This window comes from Dendrobates tinctorius, unplaced genomic scaffold (genome assembly GCF_039654945.1).
Source record: "Dendrobates tinctorius isolate UK_male_01 unplaced genomic scaffold, ASM3965494v1 ptg000162l, whole genome shotgun sequence".
NCBI classification, from domain to species: domain Eukaryota; kingdom Metazoa; phylum Chordata; class Amphibia; order Anura; family Dendrobatidae; genus Dendrobates; species Dendrobates tinctorius.
This window is the reverse complement of record NW_027361829.1, coordinates 23,689,090-23,713,463: the sequence shown is the minus strand read 5'-3', so window position 1 is coordinate 23,713,463 and position 24,374 is coordinate 23,689,090. Positions and strand designations below refer to the sequence as shown.

The window sequence follows — 24,374 nt, the reverse complement described above, 5'->3', positions numbered from 1 at the left end:
GTCCGCTTTTAAATATCTCTGGCGGCAGCTTATCTGCTAAAAGAACTGTATTTGCAGTTGTAAATTGAATTTGTTGGATCCTTATTTTCCCAGACAGTCTGTCAGAGGCGCCCATATATAAAGGATTTCAGAACTGTTAGGGTATGTGTGTACGTCTTTTGGACATCTGGGAACCCGGTGAGTTATTAAGGCTAAAGACGCTTACAGACTCACCGGTGAAGAGACTTTTTTTGTGTCTTTTCTGTCATTTCTATGTGATTTTTTTTTTTTTATTTAAATTGTATTCAATAAATTGAAGAATGAACAGGGTACTTCTTTGGAAACCTTGATCAAATTAAAGAAGCTCAAAAGACTGAGCATATGAATAGCAAGTTGTTTTTAAATTGCAGTATTGCAATGCATATGTTCTTTCTTTTAGCAGTTAACACTTTTTCAAGTGGTTTACAGAGCAGAAAAGCCTGGAAAAAACATCATGTACTCAAATCCTTAGTCTGAATCACCAATAAGACCACTTAAAGTACCTAGTGCAACATAAATGCTAAATACAGCCTCTGTCCATCTAGCCGCAAGTGGAAGCACGGATACCAACAGGGACATAAGATAAGATAATCCTTTAATCGTCCCACCATGGGGAAATTCAGAGCATTAGGCTGGAGTCACACACAGCGAATAAAAAATTGGTCCCATTTTAACGGTACGAAATCGCACAAAGAATTCTTGTCCAGGGATCCGTCTGTCATCCCATTTTCCGGCGTGGAACCGATTTTATTTGCATCTATGCATCAAATTGACATACAATGCCACTGCCTGATGCTCTTTGCTGTTGACCTGGAGAAGTCTTGCGATTTAATCGCAAGTCACACGTGTGGTGCGTTTTCAATGCGATTTTTAATCGCATCCATAGACTTGCATTGGCGAATCCAATCCGAAAATCGGTGACAATCGCAGCATGCTGCGATTGTCTCGGTCCGACGATCGGATGCGATAAAAAATCGCATGATGTGAGCTGCCCCATAGAATGACATGGGTTCGAATGCAATGCGATTTTTTATCGCATTGCATTCGTCCGTTTTAATCGCCAGTGTGACTCCGGCCTTACAGCGGCAAGGCAGGAACAAGTACAGATACAGATGCATAAAGGCATTACATTGACAGTAGGTAGGTACATATACGAAAAACAAAAAAAAATGTAACCGGACTGTCACAACATGGATAGTGCTTAAGCGAAACAGCAGAATATTGATAATGTAAGGAAACTCTAAGGGTATATACAACATTGTGGACAGTTTTTAAAACAAAAAACAGGGATGCACAAACAATTTTTATTAGCTTGCACTATTGCATTCACTAAATATTTAAATCTTAAATTTTACGCCAAAAAGATTTAAGAGTATGTTAAATGGAGAGTTCATTTTAAGGGCTTCATAAAACCTTAATAGCAAAAGAGCTTGTGGTGTAATTCATGAAACACCTTTCAGAGTGTATATTGCATGTGCTCCTCTCTTCGAGCTGGGGACGGAGGCTGTGTATGTGAACAATATGTTACAGCAATTTACTAATGCTACCAACAAACTAAAACATACTATACATACTTAAAAAGAAACGATCAGCACTACAGACAACTGTAAATTGCTATCTCTGCCATCAAAAAATATCAATATGTGTCAGCAATAATAATAATAATACCCTAGAAAGAGATGTTTTAATAACTTCTGAGTTGTGTGCAAAGAAGTGTGCTCTGGGCAATTTTTTTTCAGCCAAAGGTCTTGCAAGCTAAAGGCAACAACCCCATCTAGGCTTGCATAATGCCTATACAAGGGGCTGTGAATGGTACGTTAAGTATCAGAGAAATCAATCAAAACTATATGGGAAGAGTTGACCACAAAACTGCAGAAAATTTACCTTCTGAAAAACAACCAGCAGAATTTCTTTAGGTAATCTGCATACAGTGCAGGAATTATTAAAACTTCTTTAGCTAAATCAGTGGTGGGGAACTTCTTATCTGTCAGGGGCCATTTAGTGTATATACTCGTGTATCAGCCGACCCGTGTATAAGCCGACCCCCCCCCCCTAAATTTGCGACAAAAAACTGGGAAAACTTATTGACTCGCGTATAAGCCTAGGGTGGAAAATGCAGCAGCTACTGGTAAATTTCAAAAATAAAAAAAAAATACCAATAAAAGAAAAATTAATTGAGACATCAGTAGGTTAAATGTTTTGGAATATCCATATTGAATCAGGAGCCCCATATGATGCTCCATACAGTCCAAGATGGCCCCATAAGATGCTCCATACAAAATACATCTCATATAATGCTGCACAAAGGTTAATAATGGCCCATATGCTGCCCCATAAAGGTTATGGGCCCGTAAGATATTCCATAGATTATGCTCCCATAAAATGCTCCATAGATTATGCCCCCATAAAATGCTCCATAGATTATGGCCCACATGCTGCCCCATAAGATGCTTCATAGATTATGCCCCCATAAGATGCTCCATAGTTTATGCCCCTATATGCTGCTCCATACATTATGCCCCTATATGCTGCTCCATAGATTACGCCCCCATATGCTGCTCCATAATTATGCCCCCATATGCTGCTCCATAGATTACGCCCCCATATGCTTCTCCATAATTATGCCCCCATATGCTGCTCCATAGATTACGCCCCCATATGCTGCTCCATAGTTTACGCCCCCATGTGCTGCTCCATGATTACGCCCCCATATGCTGCTCCATAAATTTCGACCCCATATGCTGCTCCACAAATTATGCCCCCATATGCTGCTCCATAGATTACACCTCATATGCTGCTTCATAGTTTATGCCACCATATACTGCTCCATAATTATGCCCCATATGCTGCTCCATAGTTTATGCCCCCCATATACTGCTCCATAATTATGCCCCCATATGCTACTCCATAGTTTATGCTCCCATATGCTGCTCCATAGTTATGCCCCCCATATATTGCTGCTTCATAGTTATGGCCCCATATATTGCTGCTCCATAGTTATGGCCCCATATATTGCTGCTCCATAGTTATGCCCCCATATATTACTGCTCCATAGTTATGCCCCCATATATTGCTGCTCCATAATTATGCCCACATATATTGCTGCTGCCTCTGCAAATAAAAAAATGGCATACTGACCTCTCGTTGCTGGGGGCCCGGTGCTGGTGTCCTGAGCAGGCGTTGACAGGTTCTGATATCACCGCTAGCTCAGGACCCCAGCACTGGCGATATTTACCAATCCCCACTCCATGGCTGAGCGTCGCTCTGTCCTCTCCTCCGCATCCTGTCAGTGACGTTCAGGCAGAGGGCGTGGCACGCACTAACTACATCACCACGCCCTCTGACCTGAGCATCACACGCAGAGGATGTGGAGAGGACAGAGCAGCGCGCAGAGATGGACCTGGGACAGATGAATATAGCTTATACTTACCCCCTCCTGGCGCGGTCTCTGCAACCCCGCTTCTCCCGGTCTCAGGCTCCTTCCTTCAGTGGTCATGTGATACCGCTCATTAAAGTCATAAATATGCGCATATTCATGACTTTAATGAGCGGTACCATGTGACTGCTGAAGGAAGGAGCCTGAGACCGGGAGAAGCAGGGGGGCTGCAGAGGCCGCGCCAGGGCGGGGTAAGTATGGCCTAACACAAACCCGCCCCCTCCCCCGCCAACCCCCTGGTATATGACTCATGTATAAGCAGAGAGGGGGACTTTCAGCCAAAAAAAATGGGCTGAAAATCTCGGCTTATACGCGAGTATATACAATATATCATCATTTGGGGCCGTACAAGATTATCAACTAGAAAGTTATTCTGTTATGTTTGGTCAAACATGTTATTAAATCACCCTTAAAGTGATGGCTGGAACTGCTTCTTTTTCATGCAGCTGTGATGTTAGCTGGTATCGATGAAACTGCTCACAACTGCTTCTTCAGTTGACTCAGCAGTAAGTTCTGAACACCGATGTACTGTATTATTACACTGCATGTCTCCTCACAGTGGGAAATTCATCACAGCACACATTACATTTGCAGAACTCAAGCAGTGGGAGGTCTTCTCTATACAACACACAGAAGACATCAAAACTGATATATATACATCAAAGGCGACACCAGGCATGTTCATTACAAGATACACTTGGGTGGAGCTTATACATCACTGGAGATATTGAGGTATACACATCACAGTAGATGCAGGGGCATATACATCACAGGAAGCATTGGAAAATACACATCACAGGAGACATTTTGGCATATATATATCACAGGAGATGCCAGGGTATATACATCACCTGAGATGCTGGTGCATGTACATAACAGGAGACACTGAGACTGGTGCATATAGGTCACATGAGACACTGGGGCATATACATTACAGGAGATACCGGGGCATATACATCACAGGAGATGCTAGGGCTGATACATATACATCACAGGAGTCACTGGGGCCATATACATCACAGGAGTCACTGGGGCATATAAAGTTGAAACCAAAAGTTTACATACACTATGTAAAACGACACATGTGCAGTTTTTTCTCAATATCTGATATGAAATCAGAATAAACCTATCCTGTTTTAGGTCAATTAAGATTACCATAATTATTAATATTTGCAGGCCGAGCGCAGGCAGTGCATGCGTCCTTTTGACACTGCTCCGACCGCACCAAATTGCTACAGGTTGCGTTTGTCGCTGGTCGGCGCAGCGTCAAAAGGATGCATGCGCCGCCAAACGCATACCTGCACTCGGCCTGCATCCCCAGCGCTAAAGATATGCAGCGTCATGCGCCCGTAGGTGGGTCGGGGCTTAGCGGCGGCCGTGCGCAGCCCGACGCTTCGGCCATAAACGCTAATGTGAAACTAGCCTAAAACATTGACTTTATCCTTAAGTCACTTTATTACCATTTTGCCAGAATGTGTCGGGTCATTGTCCATTTAGAAGAACCATTTCCGCCCAAGCTTTAACTTGTAATGGCTTTTTCCTGGCAGAGTGTCCTTTCAGCCCATGTTGATACAGGACTCGTTTCACTGTGGATATTGACACAATCTTACCAGCTTTCGCCATAATCTTCACAAGGTGTTTTGCTTTTGTCCTTATGTCCATATGCACATGTCGGACCAAAGCACGTTCACATCTGGGCCACAGAACCTGTCTCCTTCCTGAGAGGTATGATGGCTGGACATTCCCATCTTGTTTGTACTTACGTATAATTGTTTGTACAGATGAATGAGGCACCTTCAGGTACCTTGAAATTGTACCCAAGGATTAGCCAGACTTGTGCAAGTCTAAAATTCTCTTCTTGATATCTGAGTTGATTTCTTTAGACTTTCCTATGATGTTACATAAAGAAGCAGTGTGTTTAAGGTGTGCATTAAAATACTTCCACTGGTGAGTCTCTAATTAACTCAGGTGTTGTCAAAAACCGATCAGAAGCTTCCAAACACATGATATCAGCATATGGGCAGTACAGAATTGTTTAAAGGCAAAGTAATCTTAGTGTATGTAAACTTTTGACATTGTAGTAAGTAATAAATCTGCCTTAAAACATTCTCACTCTCATTCTGGCATTTGGCAAATATTAACTGGATAGAGGCCCGATGATATCGCATCGGGAGGGCGGTAATGTCTACCCCATGTGTTATCCCCCTTGTCTGTTGTCTCTCTCTTTCGTGTGCAGTGTTCTCCCCTCATGTGCTGTCCCTTTTGAACTGTCTCCCCCCTGTGCTCTGTCTCTCTCACCCCTGTGTCTTACGGCGTATAGAATATACCACAGCTCCTGGGCAGGAGAGGAAGCAAAAAGACAATACTGACATTACAGCAGGAGATCGCAGAAGATACATTTTGTGAGGTAAAATATTGTTTAAAAATAATCAGTGAAATATGTTACCTCACAAAATGAATCCTCTGTGATCTCCTGCTGTAATGTCAGTATTGTCTTTTTCTTCTTCCCCTGCCCAGGAGATGTCTTATGTTCAGTACACGGTCAGCCAGACAATTTTTAAAATTAAGTTTCTTTCGTGGGAAAACCCCATTTATGTGACTGGCTTCCTTTTCCTGTAGACGCGTTGTGCATCTGCCGCCGGGATCAGCCGAATAATTCACTGTAAAAGTGCGGAATTCGCGCAGGCGCAGTGCGACGGTGTTCCACTGATGGTACCGCGCAAGAGGCTGCATGAGTGTGTGAGTATGTGAGTGTGAGAGTATGAGTGTGTGAGTCTAAGTGTGACTATGAGTGTGTGAGTGTGAGAGTGAGTGTGAGAATGAGTATGTGACTGTGAATGTGAGTGTGAGAATGAGTATGAGACTGTGAATGTGTGAGTGTGTGTGGTGCGACAGTGTTCCGCTGGTGGTACCGCGCAATAGGTTGGTACCAGCAGCAGTTTCCATATTGAGACATCCATCACTTGGGTGTCCCAATATGGCGGTCGGGGAACTTCCTCCGCTTGGAATTCTGGGATACGGTGACATCTGGACAGAACAGGAAATGAAAAGGCAATTATATAAATAGATTATGGTAATACTAATTAATTGACTAATTAAGGTTTATTCTGATTTCATGTCAGATGTTGAGAAAAGCATGCATATGTCTTTTTATATAGTGTATGTAAACTTCTAGTTTCAACTGTACATTACAGGAGACAGTGGGGCATACACCTCACAGGAGGGGCCGGAACATACACGTCACTGGAGATGCTGAGGCATATACTGTACATCACAGGAAACACAGGGGAACACACATTACTGAGAAAGCTGAGGCATATACATAATAGGAGACACTGGGGCATACACATCACAAGAGACCAGTGGCAGGCAGGGCCGGGTGGCAGGGATGCATTTGCCCCCCGGGCCGTTCCCCAGACGGCTGTTCAGGGCCGCCAGAGGCCTGGCACTGTACTTTTTATTGCGGCCTCCAAAACTTCATTTGCGGCCGGGCTGGCAGACTCCTTCCTGATCATGCATGAATGATGCATCCACATGTATTTGCGTCTTTGAGATGCGAATACATTTGAATGCATTATATCCGGCACAGAGCAGATCATCGCCGTTGTTGCTGCTCCGCGGCCTAGCGTGCAGCAGAGTGATGAGGTCATCATGCTGCGACCTCCTCACACTGCTGCTGGCGACGTAGAGCAGGGCAGAAGAGGCGGGGATAAGGCAGTCGGCGGGAAGAATGGTGAGCAGCAGCGCTCCAATGAGGAGCAGGAGCTGAGCTGCCGAAGATTGGAGAGCTGTCATTTGCTGTGCATAAGGTATGGGGCATGAATCCATGGTATTAGTCCACAAGGGCAGCCGCACAGCATTGTGTGTGAGTGTGTGAGTGTATGAGAGTGTATGTGTGAGTGTGTGTATGTGAGTGTGTGTGTTCAGATGGGCAGTGTGGAGGGAGGACATTATAGAGACTAGGGGCAGTATGTGGGGGACATTATGGAGACGAACATTATGGAGAGGGACAGTGTAGGTTGGATATTATGGGATGGAGAGGTATGTTTTGGAGAGGGGTGGTGTATGGGGTATATTATAAGGAGAGTCAGCGAAGGGCATATTATGGAGATGGGTGGTGTAGGCAGGATATTATGGAGAGGGACATTTATCATGGGGAGGGGCGGCATGTGTGGGGGTATATTATGGTGACGGGCGGTGTAGGGGGTATACTATGGGAAGGGTCAGTGAAGGGGATTTTAGGGAGAAGAGTTGTGTAGGGGGTATATTATGGGGAGGTGCGGTGTAGGGGGTATACAGTCATATGTTAAAGTTTGGGCACCCCTATTAATGTTAACCTTTTTTCTTTATAACAATTTTGGTTTTTGCAACAGCTATTTCAGTTTCATATATCTAATAACTGATGGACTCAGTTATATTTCTGGATTCAAATGAGGTTTATTGTGCTAACAGAAAAAGTGCAATCTGCATTTAAACTAAATTTGACCGGTGCAAAAGTATGGGCACCTCAACATAAAAGTGACATTAATATTTCGTAGATCCTCCTTTTGCAAAAATAACAGCCTCTAGTCGCTTCCTGTAGCTATTAATGAGTTCCTGGATCCTGGATGAAGGTATTTGTGACCATTCCTGTTTACAAAACAATTCCAGTTCAGTTAAGTTTGATGGTCGCCGAGCATGGACAGCCCGCTTCAAATCATCCCACAGATGTTCAATGATATTCAGGTCTGGGGACTGGGATGGCCATTCCAGAACATTGTAATTGTTTCTCTGCATGAATGCCTGAGTAGATTTAGAGCAGTGTTTTGGATCATTGTCTTGCTGAAATATCCATCCCCTGCTTAACTTCAACTTCGTCACTGATTCTTGCACATTATTGTCAAGAATCTGCTGATACTGAGTTGAATCCATGCGACCCTCAACTTTAACAAGATTCCCGGTGCCGGCATTGGCCACACAGCCCCAAAGCATGATGGAACCTCCACCAAATTTTACTGTGGGTAGCAAGTGTTTTTCTTGGAATGCTGTGTTTTTTAGCCTCCATGCATAACGCCTTTTTGTATGACCAAACAACTCAATCTTTGTTTCATCAGTCCACAGGACCTTCTTCCAAAATGTAACTGGCTTGTCCAAATGTGCTTTTGCATACCTCAGGCGACTCTGTTTGTGGCGTGCTTGCAGAAACGGCTTCTTTCGCATAACTCTCCCATACAGCTTCTCCTTGTGCAAAGTGCGTTGTATTGTTGACCGATGCACAGTGACACCATCTGCAGCAAGGTCTTTGGAGGTGGTCTGTGGATTGTCCTTGACTGTTCTCACCATTCTTCTTCTCTGCCTTTCTGGTATTTTTCTTGGCCTGCCACTTCTGGGCTTAACAAGAACTGTACCTGTGTTCTTCCATTTCCTTACTATGTTCCTCACAGTGGAAACTGACTGGTTAAATCTCTGAGACAACTTTTTGTATCCTTCCCCTGAAAAGCTATGCTGAATAATCTTTGTTTTCAGATCATTTGAGAGTTGTTTTGAGGAGCCCATGATGCCACTCTTCATAGGAGAATCAAATAGGAGAACTACTTGCAAGTGGCCACCTTAAATACGTTTTCTCATGATTTGATACACCTGGCTATGAAGTTCAAAGCTCAATGAGGTTACAAAACCAATTTAGTGCTTCAGGAAGTCAGTAAAAAGTAGTTAGGAGTGTTCAAATCAAGAAAATGATAAGGGTGCTCATACTTTTGCACCGGTCAAATTTTGTTTAAATGCAGATTGCACATTTTCTGTTAGTACAATAAACCTCTTTTGAATCCAGAAATATAACTGAGTCCATCAGTTATTAGATATATGAACCTGAAATACCTGTTGCAAAAACCAAAATTGTTATAAAGAAAAAAGGTTAACATTAATAGGGGTGCCCAACCTTTAACATATGACTGTATCAAATCATCCACCGTGCTTGTGTGCAGTCTGTCCAATCAACCCCTATCACAAGAGGGGGTCATAAAGGACACTAATATAATTATACAACATTGTATTCATGAACTCCAACACACACTTAAATGAGGGAAAATCTCACTAAGCATCCTTTTTAAAGGGAAGTGTTTAACAATTGTTGCATATATAGATATACTATATATGGATTTACCATTGCATCATTCCCAATCATTAATAGCCAATTTTACACTCCAATATCCGTAGACTAAAGTTCTAATGCTATTGCACATTGTCCCCAATAGAATCTCCCTAATACAGTGTCATCCGTTGACTAAACAAAGGCTCCTTTGCCCAATTGAAACAGATGCCAGCCAGTGACCGAATGATTTATCTCACTCACTCAGTCCGTAGGTGTCACCTCTCACATGCACATGCTATCCCCTTATTCACATGGGAGTAACATTAATATAGTCTGCCAGTATACTGAGTCATAAACTTAAGGCTCTACCACATCCCCGCAATTTTGCCTCATCCCCTTACTCATAATGGGATTAATATGTCCACAATGTGCCTGAGATGTTAAGCCGTGATATTAAGCTCTTCACACCTCGGCAATGTTGCCTCAACTCGTTTCGCCCTACACTATCATATTAGGGTACATCAGGAGGCTTAGCCCTTTTGCTGTGCACTTATGATTTTACAACGGCGCACAATACTCCTGACCACGATGAGAGCCGTGTGCGGTGGCACGGACGCAGAGCTTTTATAAAAAACGTGCGTGGCTCTCATCGTGGCCAGGAGTATTTTGCTCCGTTGTAAAATCTTTATACTGCCAACAAAGTATAAATATCTACCATGTTGTAATAATTGTCCATCAATGTGCTTCCTACAGAAAAAATCCCCCTAGACTGTCTCTCTCCATAGTATCCTTCCCACACCACCCTTCTCCATAATATACCCCCTACACCATGCCTCCCCATAATATAACCCCTACACCGCCCCTCCCCATAATATAACCCCTACACCGCCCCTCACCATAATATACCCCCTACACCACCCCTCACCATAATATACCCCCTACACCACCCCTAACCATAATATACCCCCTACACCACCCCTCCCCATAATATACCCACTACACCGCCCCTCACCATAATACAGTCAAATGTTAAAGTTTGGGCACCCCTATTAATGTTAACCTTTTTTCTTTATAACAATTTTGGTTTTTGCAACAGCTATTTCAGTTTCATATATCTAATAACTGATGGACTCAGTTATATTTCTGGATTCAAAAGAGGTTTATTGTACTAACAGAAAATGTGCAATCTGTATTTAAACAAAATTTGACCGGTGCAAAAGAATGGGCACCCTTATCATTTTCTTGATTTGAACACTCCTAACTACTTTTTACTGACTTCCTGAAGCACTAAATTGGTTTTTTAACCTCATTGAGCTTTGAACTTCATAGCCAGGTGTATCAAATCATGAGAAAACGTATTTAAGGTGGCCACTTGCAAGTAGTTCTCCTATTTGATTCTCCTATGAAGAGTGGCATCATGGGCTCCTCAAAACAACTCTCAAATGATCTGAAAACAAAGATTATTCAACATAGCTTTTCAGGGGAAGGATACAAAAAGTTTTCTCAGAGATTTAACCTGTCAGTTTCCACTGTGAGGAACATAGTAAGGAAATGGAAGAACACAGGTACAGTTCTTGTTAAGCCCAGAAGTGGCAGGCCAAGAAAAATATCAGAAAGGCAGAGAAGAAGAATAGTGAGAACAGTCAAGGACAATCCACAGACCACCTCCAAAGACCTTGCTGCAGATGGTGTCACTGTGCATCGGTCAACAATACAGCGCACTTTGCACAAGGAGAAGCTGTATGGGAGAGTGATGCGAAAGAAGCCGTTTCTGCAAGCACGCCACAAACAGAGTCGCCTGAGGTATGCAAAAGCACATTTGGACAAGCCAGTTACATTTTGGAAGAAGGTCCTGTGGACTGATGAAACAAAGATTGAGTTGTTTGGTCATACAAAAAGGCGTTATGCATGGAGGCTAAAAAACACAGCATTCCAAGAAAAACACTTGCTACCCACAGTAAAATTTGGTGGAGGTTCCATCATGCTTTGATGCTGTGTGGCCAATGCCGGCACCGGGAATCTTGTTAAAGTTGAGGGTCGCATGGATTCAACTCAGTATCAGCAGATTCTTGACAATAATGTGCAAGAATCAGTGACGAAGTTGAAGTTACGCAGGGGATGGATATTTCAGCAAGACAATGATCCAAAACACCGCTCCAAATCTACTCAGGCATTCATGCAGAGGAACAATTACAATGTTCTGGAATGGCCATCCCAGTCCCCAGACCTGAATATCATTGAACATCTGTGGGATGATTTGAAGCGGGCTTTCCATGCTCGGCGACCATCAAACTTAACTGAACTGGAATTGTTTTGTAAACAGGAATGGTCACAAATACCTTCATCCAGGATCCAGGAACTCATTAATAGCTACAGGAAGCGACTAGAGGCTGTTATTTTTGCAAAAGGAGGATCTACAAAATATTAATGTCACTTTTATGTTGAGGTGCCCATACTTTTGCACCGGTCAAATTTTGTTTAAATGCAGATTGCACTTTTTCTGTTAGCACAATAAACTTCATTTGAATCCAGAAATATAACTGAGTCCATCAGTTATTAGATATATGAAACTGAAATAGCTGTTGCAAAAACCAAAATTGTTATAAAGAAAAAAGGTTAACATTAATAGGGGTGCCCAAACTTTAACATATGACTGTATATTATTTATTCACAATTTATTAAAAGTTAAGTTTTATTATTTTTCCACCACAGTCAGTGATTTTTGCAATTACGGTAATTGGTTGGATTTGTATCTGGTGTTAGGGTGCCAATTCAGTGAAATCTCTAATACTGACTACATCTCATAAGTAGTGAGGTTCCTGTATGATCCGCTGTCTGATGATAAAGGTAGCAACAACTCCCAGTATCTTCTTACCATAGATAAGCACATACTGGGAGCTACATGTTCATGTCATACAAGTGTATCATGGGGCTGATCTAACACTGAAATTGACCACCGTAATAAGCGTGGTGCTGCATTCATCTACTGACGGTGGTTCTAATGTTACATTCATCTACTGACAGTGGTTCTGTCGCTGCATTCATCTACTGATGGTATTCATGACCCTGCATTCATCTACTGATGGTGGTTCTCTCCCTGCATTCATCTAGTGATGGTGGTTCTGTCCCTGCATTAATCTACTGAAGGTGGTTCTGTTACTGCGTTCTTCTACTGATGATGGTTCTGACCCTGCATTCATCTACTGATGGTGGCTGTGTCCCTGCATTCATCTACTGATGGTGGTTCTGTCCCTGCATTCATCTACTGATGGTGGTTCTGGCCCTGCATGTATCTACTGATGGTGGTTCTGGCCCTGCATGTATCTACTGATTGTGGTTCTGGCCCTGCATGTATCTACTGATGGTGGTTCTGGCCCTGCATGTATCTAATGATGGTGGTTCTGGCCCTGCATGTATCTACTGATGGTGGTTCCGGCCCTGCATTCATCTACTGATGGTGGTTCTGTCCATGCATTCATCTAGTGATGGAGGTTCTGGCCCTGCAAGTATCTAGTGATGGTGGTTCTGGCCCTGCATGTATCTAGTGATAGTGGTTCTGGCCCTGCATGTATCTACTGATGGTGGTTCTGGCCCTGCATGTATCTACTGATGGTGGTTCTGGCCCTGCGTGTATCTACTGATGGTGGTTCTGTTACTGCATTCATCTACTGCTGGTGGTTCTCACCCTGCATTCATTTAATGATGGTGGCTGTGTCCCTGCATTCATCTACTGATGGTGGCTGTGTCCCTGCAGTCATCTACTGATGGTGGTTCTGGCCCTGCATTCATCTACTGATGGTGGTTCTGGCCCTGCATTCATCTACTGATGGTGGTTCTATTGCTGCATTTATCTACTGATGGTGGTTCTGGCCCTGCATTCATCTACTGATGGTGGTTCTGTCCCTCCATTCATCTACTGATGGTGGTTCTGGCCCTCCATTCATCTACTGATGGTGGTTCTAGCCCTGCATTCATCTACTGATGGTGGCTGTGTCTCTGCATTCATCTACTGATGGTGGTTCTGGTGCTACTGACGATTCTGTCACTTCATTCTACTACTGGTTCTGATCATGTACACATGTAGCAAACCATAATGTGCTTCATGGCTATGTTAAAACTGAAAATTATATGGTTCCATATGTGATATTTGAGGTTCTGTAGGCAGGTCCCGGTGTGACCAGTATAGAGCATTGTAAAAAATAATCCTAGGTAATGATGAGAAGCATTGCATACTTTGCTTTACTGCATATCTCAAAATTTATATCCAGTTTAAAATTAATAATACATGAGCATAATATGTGATTTGTCTGATCAATAGAAACGCTCATCTGAGCTGATCCGAGTACTGTCAGGTTTTTCATGGGGCAGCTCTCAGACAGGCAATACAGTAGTAGGCATATAGCCTATGAAGCAGCCGGAGGTAAACATGTTAAAGGGGTTGTCCAGATTTAAGTTACAAGTCACTCAGTGACTGCAGACTCGTGAATCCTCACATTGCTCGCAGTGCTGTTGTGATTCGGCGGGCGCGTGACTGCAGGTATGTGATTTGCATACATGACAACTAGCCTTGCTCGGCCCCGCTAATTACACCTGTATTGAGCAAGGCCAGAAACAGTCTAGTTGTAATATGGCCGGGAATATACACATCACATACTTGATCACATATGTGCCCGCTCCCACCGCCAGCACCAGAAAATCCTCACAGCGCACATGATGTGAGGAATCACATATAGTGACTTTAGACTTGTAGCTTAAGATCGGACAACCTTTTTAACGATGGGCCGCTACTCATGGGCCACTGCTGTGTGCTTGCCCCCCAGGCTAAAATGTGCCAGCCATCCCCTGGAGCACATACATCACAGGAGATGACAAAGCATATGCATCACTGGTGATGCTGGGGTATATACATCACAGAAGACACTAGCCCAGTGGTTGTTTATGGCCTGTGATGTCCATTTCTGCAGCCCCCAAACAGATTCCCAGGAACCACAATGAATGCCGCCCCTTTTATTGCTTCTGACACTGCAGGCAAATGCACACAGTGTTCAATACTTTTTTCACCTGCTGTATATTCCCTATGCTTTATTACTGCTGGCATATAGTACTCTGCAAGTTTTTGGCAGATATGGAAAAAATGCTTAAAAGTAAGAACGCTTTTTTATCTGTTATTAAAATGCAAAGTGAATAAGCAAACGAGAAATATAAATCCTTGGTGTGACCTCCCTTTGTCTCTAAAACACAAAGAAATGGGCCACATTGACTGTAGATACAGTAGTCGGCCATGGAAACTTGGAGCAGACACATCATGCTTAATTCCTTTTGATATCGGAAAATGTTCTGCAGTGCAATCCCACACACCCGATAAGATCAGTGTATAGACGCAGTGGGCGGCCAAGGAAAATTAGCGAAGCAATCCTAACGAAATCCCCAACTCCATTTTCTGAAATTGAGCCACTGTTCTGCAAATATTAGAAGGATGTAGCTGGTTCCCAATGATTGATGTGAATTCTGAGCTGATCATGAAGACACAGAGGAACGTGTGCAAGACTACATGCACAGAAGATCAGTGATGTCTGGAAAAAACTTGAGTTCCATTCATAAAAATTAATTTCTCAGTGTACGTAGAAGAATCAATGTTCTTTAGAAAGCAAAGAGAGGCCACACCAAAAATTGATTTGATTTAGATTTCTCTTTTGTTCATTCTCTTTGTTTTTTCAATTAAAAATAATATGAGTAACGCTTTAATTTCCGAAAGTATTCTTACTTTGCAGCATTTTTTCCACTTCTACTTAAAACTTTTGCACAGTAATATACATGGAAAGGACAAACTAGAGGCAACTGACCACAAAACCAAAATACACAAACATAAAAATGACCTAAGTTAAGACAAGAATCCGTTCGTTATGGCCACACCAATAACTAAAAGGTGCATAAGATCAGATCAGATATAAGCCACACAATTTCTATAGACAGACAGGATTTGCAGAATTAACAATACAAAAGAAGAGCTTGGTGTGACAGAGTCATAGGATGCAGCCCACCCAACAAGTTCATGAAATCTCAAAGTTTCTTACCCTCAAGAAGGGAACACGGCGCACATTACCACCTTTACTGCTTCCATTAAAAATTATTGTAATGTTCCAAAATAACCTACTAAAAAATGCCAATATCAAAGCGTGTCTCATTTCCCATTTTCCCTGATAGAAGAATCTTTTCAAACCAAAATGTAACACTAAGTATTCACAGTTCATTCCTTAAATAGGAAGCTACATATATTGAAATACTATATAATACGCTTTTCATTTAAAACTTAATTTAATGGAAGGAAGTAAAAAAAATAAAAGTATAAAAAAGTGCCATTACAAGCAACCAACTTAACCACTAGTTTCCAAACTGTGATATATAAAATGTACACACAGTATACAAACACATCGGCGCGAGCATTATAGCAAACATGCTAATAGAAAAAGTCATATTTACCATGGTGCTTGCAGGAGCAGGAGGCCAGATCAGTGACAACAGCCCCACCTGGCATGTTCCCTCCACAATGAACCCAATGGGGCTCAATTCTTGGTGACTGATGAGTCTGAGCTGCTTCTTCTACATCTGTCATTTACTAAGAGGCCAGTTCTTCCTTGCTTTGCATCTGTAAATGATGCCAGTAACTTTCTGCGGCACTCCTGGCGATAAATAATGAAGTTCTGCTGTTCGGAGACTTGTGACTTGGGGGAGAGGAGGGACTAGCAGAGTTTGCCAGCCCAAAGTATTGGTGTCTCCATGTATCTTCTCAGTGTGTCTTCTTATTGTCCTCATCTTAATTTGACCTGGGTTTTTGTTGGCTTCAATGTAACCACAGGCTGTACTTTTGTGTAGGATGTCTCAGTGTCTTCCATGTCTCACTCAGCAACAAGACCTAGGGAGAGAAAGTATGCAGCTCTGTTGGGGTTTGTGCAAGGGATCAGGACATTACCCTGGATATTTGGCAGGCAGCTTAGCAACCATGCCAGTTCTCATACTAGACACAAACACATCTGCACACAGCAGAATACGGAATACCGCCACAGCCTGTGACACAGAATAGGACATTTTCTTATGTTCTGCTACATTACCAGTTTTCTGCTAATATAAGCATGGTTGCTTATTGTGTTACGTGTTTTTGGAGGATCTATATGGGAATATATTTCCCATTTAAAGGGTATCTGTCATCCGGTTTTTGCTAATCCATTTTAGAGCAGCATAATGTAGGGGCAAAGACCCTGATTCCAGTGATGTGTCACTTACGTAGCTGCTTGCTACAGTTTTGATATAATTAGTGTTTTATCTGCAACAAATCTACCATTTCTCTGAGTGCTGAGCTATGTATAACAAAATGATTGGCAGCTTTGCATGTGTAAGGAGGTGACAGAGTCCGTCAGGTGTCTTCCCTCACTGTGGACGCTGTTCAGATGATTATATGCAGCACCTTATCATTTGTAAAGCTATGTGCACACGTAGTTTTTGGTACTGCAGATTTTTCTGAGCGCATTTGGAAAAATCCGCAGGTAAATTACCCTGCGGTTTTGCCCTGCGGTTTCACACCTCTACAATGGAGAAGGTGTGAAACCGCAGCGGAATCCGCACAAAGAATTGACTTGCTGCGGATTTGAACCCGCAGCAATTTCGCAGCATGTGCACAGCGTTTTTCAGTTAACCATTGAAAACAATGGTACTGTACAACGCACCTAAATCTGCTGCGGATCCACAGCAGAATCAGCACCATGTGCACATAGCCTGAATGCTAATGGAATGTGCTGTATTGTTTATGTACTGTAATGTGGATGTATTTGATATGTGTTTGTTTACAGAATTAGGGATAGTATAGAGGTTAGCATAGGATAATAGTGGGGTTAGATTAGTGGGGCACATTAGAGATATGGATTAGGATTATTAGGTTAGGTTTGGTTAGCATAGGGGTTTTCCTGTTGGGATGGGCTACAGAGCAGTGGAGCATACAGCAAGGGATATAGAGAGGGATTTCCTGGTTAGTGCTCAGTGCAGTCAGGATGCAGCAGTGAACAGTGGGAGTCTGCTAGCCATGGGGACATGGCTGTTATGGCAGGAAGGGGCCCTAGGCTGAGCGGCGTGCGGTCTGTCACCAGCTCGATAGAAACCAACCCAAAGAGGATCTGGGGTCTACGACCTGGGCAGCTGAAGCTGAGCCGGTGTACCTGGCACCTTCTACTATTGAAGCCGGATCAGGGAGTGGTAGGAAGCTGGTGGGCCTGGAGCACGGGCGGGACAGGGATTGTCCAGGAGTGGGACAGAGATTGTCCAGAAGTAAGGCAAGGATTGCCCGAAGGAGAAAGAGATTGCAGGAGGAACCGGGAAAGCTAAGGAAATGCCACTCTGTGTACATTGTGCTGCATGTCTGATGGATACCCTACTGCTCAGTAAAGTTGAACTGTTGGAAAAGGACATTGTCTCTAAAGTGATTTATGGAGCTCATGGATGCAGAATCGGAGTGACAGCAGCCGGGGGGACTCTGACAGGGAATGGGAGTGTACTGCTGCAAGCTGCAAATGCAGTGGAAAAAACATTGTATTTCATCTGTGGGGAACCAGGGTGTGGGGACACTACAGCCTGTTGCCACGACTACCACCCTGGCCGCCTTATACGTGCATAGGCAGAAAGTGGAAGGGGCAGGGTTATACAGAGCTCATGAATATGGTGAACTACATGGCAGCAGGTTTTTTAGTCCTCTAGTGAAAACCTCTTGATGATTAAACAGTCACTCTATCAAAACTACAGCAAGCAGCCCACAGTAAGTAACACATTGCTGAAATGAGGGTCATTCTCTATCTTATGGTAGTTTCAGATTAGGTGCCAAAAACCTGGAAACACATTCCTTTTAAGGCAGTGTAAAGCATACTTTTCCTCAAGGAATTAAAAAAGAACAATGCAGAGTTCTAGCTTCAGCATTGATATGCTATGAAAAGGGCCGGCGTTAGAGCGGGGAAAACTAGGCATTTGCCTAGTGCCTCCACTTTTAAGTCAGTGAGTATGTGGTGGTCATAATACTGTAGGACTAAGGAGTGTACATTATACCATATGGTGACAATAGTAATGGAGGACTATGGGAGCTGCATTATTGCATTATATCATAGAGGGGGCTGAATTACACCATGTGGTGGCCATATTACTGAAGCACTATGGGAGCTGCATTATACCATATGGGGGTTGCATTATATCATATGGGGGCTGCATCATATGGGGGTTGCATTATACTATACGGGTGCTGCATTATACCATATGGGAGCTACATTATATTTTATCAAGGACTATAGATGTTTATTATACTAATTTTGGTTCTAGACATTACCACAATGAATTTTAAGCAAAACAATTCAGATGCAGTTGAAGTTCAGACTTTCAGCTTTTATTTGAGGGTATCCACATTAAAATTGGATGAAGGGTTTAGGAGTTTCAGCTCCTTAACATGTGTCACCCTGTTTTTATTGGACAGATTAAATAATTGTAAATAAAATGTTCATTTCTAGTACTTGGTTGAAAACCCTTTGTTGGCAATGACTGCCTGAAGTCTTGAACTCATGGACATCACCAAACGCTGTGTTTCGTCCTTTGTGATGCTCTGCCAGGCCTTCACTGTGGTGGTTTTCAGTTGCTGTTTGTTTGTGGGCCTTTCTGTCTGACGTTTAGTCTTTAACAAGTGAAATGCATGCTCAATTGGGTTGAGATCAGGTGACTGAATTGGCCATTCAAGAATATTCCACTTGCTTTAATCAACTCCTGGGTTGCTTTGGCTTTATGTTTTAGGTCATTGTCCATCTGTAGTATGAAATGATGACCAATCAGTTTGGCTGCATTTGGCTGGATCTGAGCACACAGTATGTCTCTGAATACCTCAGAATTCATTCGGCTGCTTCTGTCACATCATCAATAAACACTAGTGACCCAGTGCCACTGGCAGCCATGCATGCCCAAGCCATCACACTGCCTCCGCCGTGTTTTACAGATGATATGGTATGCTTTGGATCATGAACTGTATCACGCCTTTGCCATACTTTTCTCTTTCCATCATTCTGGTAGAGGTTGATCTTGGTTTCATCTGTCCAAAGAATGTTCTTCCAGAACTGTGCTGGCTTTTTTAGATGTTTTTTTTAGCAAAGTCCAGTCAAGCCTTTTTATTCTTGATGCTTATGAGTGGCTTGCACCATGCAGTGAACCCTCTGTATTTACTTTCATGCAGTCTTCTCTTTATGGTAGATTTGGATATTGATACGCCTACCTCCTGGAGAGTGTTGTTCACTTGGTTGGCTGTTGTGAAGGGGTTTCTCTTCACCATGGAGATTATTCTGCGATCATCCACCACTGTTGTCTTCCGTGGGCACCCAGGTCTTTTTGCATTGATGAGTTCACCAGTGCTTTCTTTCTCAGAATGTACCAAACTGTAGATTTTGACACTCCTAATCTTGTAGCAATTTCTCGGATGGTTTTTTTTCTGGTTTTGCAGCTTAAGGATGGCTTGTTTCACCTGCATGGAGAGCTTCTTTGACCGCATGTTTCCTTCACAGCAAAACCTTCCAAATGCAAGCACCTCACCTCAAATCAACTCCAGGCCTTTTATCTGCTTAATTGAGACTGACATAATGAAAGGATTGCCCACACCTGTCCATGAAATAGCCTTGGAGTCAATTGTCCATGCATTTCACTTGTTAAAGACTAAACTTCAGACAGAAAGGCCCACAAACAAACAGCAACTGAAAACCACCGCAGTGAAAGCCTGGCAGAGAATCAAAAAGGAGGGAACACAGCATCTGGTGATGTCCATGAGTTCAAGACTTCAGGCAGTCGTTGCCAACAAAGGGTTTTCAACCAAGTACTAGAAATGAACATTTTATTTACAATTATTTAATCTGTCCAATTACTTTTGGTCCCTTTAAAAACAGGGTGGCACATGTTAAGGAGCTGAAGTTCATAAACCCTTCATCCAATTTTAATGTGGATACCCTCAAGTGAAAGCTGAAAGTCTGAACTTCAACTGCATCTGAATTATTTTGTTTAAAATTCATTGTGGTAATGTTTAGAATCAAAATTAGAAAAATGTTGTCTCTGTTCAAATATATATGGACCTAACTGTATATGTTGTGCATTATACTATACTGTATGTACTATATGAGGGCTACATTATACTCTATCAAGGACTTTGTGCTGTGCATTATACTATATGTAATATATGGGGAGTGCATTATACTCTATCAAGGACTATGGGGTGTGCATTTTACTATAAGTACTATATGGGGAGTGCATTATACTCTATCAAGGACTGTGGGGTGTGCATTGTACTATATAGGGGCTGCATTATGCTCTATTGAGCACTAAGGGGTGCATTATACTGCATGGAGGACTATGTGAAGTGCATTATACTGCATGGAGGACTATGGGCAATGCATTATACTGTATGAAGGACTATGGTGTGCATTAGACTATGATGAGTGCATTGTACTATATGGGAGACTATGGAGAGTGCATTATACAATATGGAGTACTATGGGCGCATTATACTATAGGGAGTGCATTGTACTATATGAAGGACTTTGGGGTGTGCATTATACTATATGGAGGACTATGGGGAATGCATTACGTTAAATGATGAACTATTGGGTGCATTATACCATGGGGAGTGCATTATACTGTATGGAGGACTATGTGGTATGCATTATATTATGTGGAGGATTATGGAAAGTGCATTATACTATATGGAGGACTGTGGGTCACATTATACTATGCGGAGGACTATGGGGTGCATTATACTATATGGAGGACTATGGGGTGTGCATTATAGTATATGGAGGACTATGGGGTGCAGTATACTATGGGGTGTGCATTATAATATATGGAGAACTATGGGGTGTAGTATACTATGTGGAGGACTATGGGGTGCATTATACAAAACATGTAAAATGCTGCTTATTCATCAAATGATTGGATTGTTTATGCCAGATTAAAAATCATTGCTCTCAGCAGCATATCACCTAGTGCTGCATATATGCTGCGATAACATGATACTGTACGGGGACAGATTAATCTACTAGTGATTTTTCTGTGCCATCATTCTTCCTAAGCTTGTGGAGGTCGGGAAACAAATGTCAAACGACTTCAATATTGTCAATCACACTCGTTTAACAGCCTGAACTGGTCATGATTAAGAGCTTGTACAACTTGAAATGCATCAACGTTAGCGCTAATATGTATTTGTAATTCTCCTTTTTTCTTCAATTTAATTTTTCTACAATAAATGAGATATTTTATATTTTTTCTTGCAGTTGCAGGATTTTCCTCTTCTTCCTTTTACATGGCTAAATTACTCAGGAAGCCAGCCTGAAGTCACCGTGCCCTCATTCCAGGCATTTCTAAATCTGGTGAGCTGATGGATACTTTGTTTCTTAGTAATTGGGGTGTCTGACAGACATCTCTCCATTACTAACCCATGGACTTGATGTCAGCGCTAGTTGCTCACATCAATTCCACAATACCATTACCCCGATTGCCACCACAGCAAGGCAATCAGGAAGAACTAAGGCTAAAAGCCAAAATTGGCACATCCGTATGCTTTACCTTAGATGGTTATTAAAATGGGGGGGCACCAGGTTATATTTTGGGTGGGTCCCAACATTTTTAATAACCAGCAAAGGCAAAACAGACAGCTGGGGGCTGATAATAGGCTTGGAAGGGCCATAGATATTGTCCCTTCCCAGCCTAATAGACCAACTCACAGCCAATTTACAGCACCAAAATTTGGGTCCCCATTGACTTATGTGGGTATCAGGTCTGGGGTCAAGTGTTTGGGTTAAGGTCTGGTACCTGAACCGAACTTTGTACTAAAGTTCAGCTGAACCCGATGAACCCAAACTTCCATGGATCATCCCTAATCCTGACTCATCTTTGATAGGTCTGCAATCTGCCCAAGAATGTTGAAGGGAACTGGGCCTGATACGTTGTCAGCTGTGTTGTATTGTGCTAAAGTGCAAGACAGAGCCGCTATCTTAAATCGAGAGGCCTGAAAGTGGGACTGAGAACTGCCACCAGAATATTGAGTAATCAGAATCCAGGTCCTTGGGGGCAGCAAAGACTTGTCACTCCCTGTTTTTTTCCATGATTGGAGATGTAAAAAGAGGTTAGTTGCCAATATTCATGCTGATACCTGTGCAAGCACTGGAGTCATCAAAACAGCATCCTCACTCTGCCATCGTCTAGCCATGAACCCCAACTGCTACATATTTTAAGTGTGACTCTTCTTACCTTATATTTTCTGCCATGCAAAAGCCCTGTCACTTAGCAACTCTTAGGGTACAATCACATGAAATAAATACACATCAAATACGTAGGGCTCAAGAATCTACAGCAAAACTGCTACAGGTAAGCATGGAAATTAGCACTGTGTAAATGGGATGCTAAACCTTCCCTCATGATTTGTGGGGCAGAAACTGCTCAGAAACTGATTTAGTGAAAGTTATTTTAAGAAAAAGTCATTTTTGGAAACTGTGCTGGGAAAAAAGCAAGGATGTAAAAACCACAACACTGGTTTCTAATTAAAAGCAATGTAGGATGTTTTGTTAGCCGTATTTTTTGTGCATTTTACAATGGAAACTGTGTGTTTTCCACACCAAAACCTATATTAAAAACTGTGTGATCATGTCATTACAGCAAACTCTAAAAAGATAGGAAACTCTTTACTTCAATGCATTCTATTACACTCTAATACATTGTAATTCCTTACATTTCCCTAATGTTTGCTTACCTCTATTCATCAAAATTTTAAGAGGAATATAGCAAAATATGGATACACTATGGCAGTAATACAAGCTTTGAAAGAGGCGAAAAAAGTAGAATTATCCACTCAAAAACATTGGAACAGTTAGAGCACAAAGTACTGTTGATGGACAGTTGAAGTACCTTCAATGTAAAAAAGGTGAAAAAAATGATTAAAGAAAATGATAAACTATACAGAAAAGTGTGCAAATTCTTAAAACTGCTCACACACAATGGACCATTCCCTATTACTATATACCGTCTCATCTCTTGGGATCACAGACTTGGCCCTATCTTGGATCTCCTCATACCTAACAGACCGAACATTTAGCATCTTCCACTCACACACCACCTCCTCACCTTATCCCCTGTCTGTTGGTGTCCCCCAAGGTTCAGTCCTAGGACCCCTGGTCTTCTCCATCTATACCTTCGGCCTGAGAAAGCTCATAGAATCTCATGGCTTTCATTATCACCTCTATGCTGATGACACACAGATCTAACCAGAATCCCACAATGTCTGCCCACTATTTCATCCTTATTCTCTGCTAGACTTCTAAAACTTAATATGGCAAAACAGAATTCATCATCTTTCCCCCATCTCACTCAACCCCCCCCAACGGACCTATTTATTAAAGTAAATGGCTGATCACTCCCCAGTACCACAAGCTTGCTGCCTTGGGGTAATCCCTGACTCTTATCTCTCCTTCAAACCACATATCCAAGCCCTTTCCACTTCCTGCTGACGCAAACTCAAATATTTCCCAGATCTTTACATTCCTCAACAAAGACTCTGCAAAAACCCTAGTCCATGCCCTCATCATCTCCTGCCTTAACTACTGCAACCTCCCTCCTGCTCTGTGGCCTCTCGCACCCCTCCAATCTATTCTAAACTCTGCTGCCCGACAATTCCAGCTGTCCCTCCCACTATCCCCAGCTTCTCCCCTCTGTCAATCTCTTCACTGGCCCCCATTACACAGAAACTCCAGTTCAAAACCCTAACCATGGCCTAACAAAGCCATTCACAACCTGTCTCCTCCATAC

General features: G+C 42.5%; 1 protein-coding gene across 1 annotated transcript in view; it reads right to left on the bottom strand.

Moving 5' to 3' along the window:
- The window catches only part of DCLK3 (doublecortin like kinase 3), a 112,406-nt gene extending 95,993 nt beyond the window's left edge, over window positions 1-16,413 (bottom strand). Inside the window, exon 1 of the mRNA XM_073549906.1 lies at window positions 16,005-16,413. Within this exon, the coding sequence (XP_073406007.1) occupies window positions 16,005-16,137 (133 nt within the window). The 5' untranslated portion in view covers window positions 16,138-16,413. The remainder of the gene's footprint in view (window positions 1-16,004) is intronic.
- Between the last annotated feature and the right edge of the window lie 7,961 nt (window positions 16,414-24,374).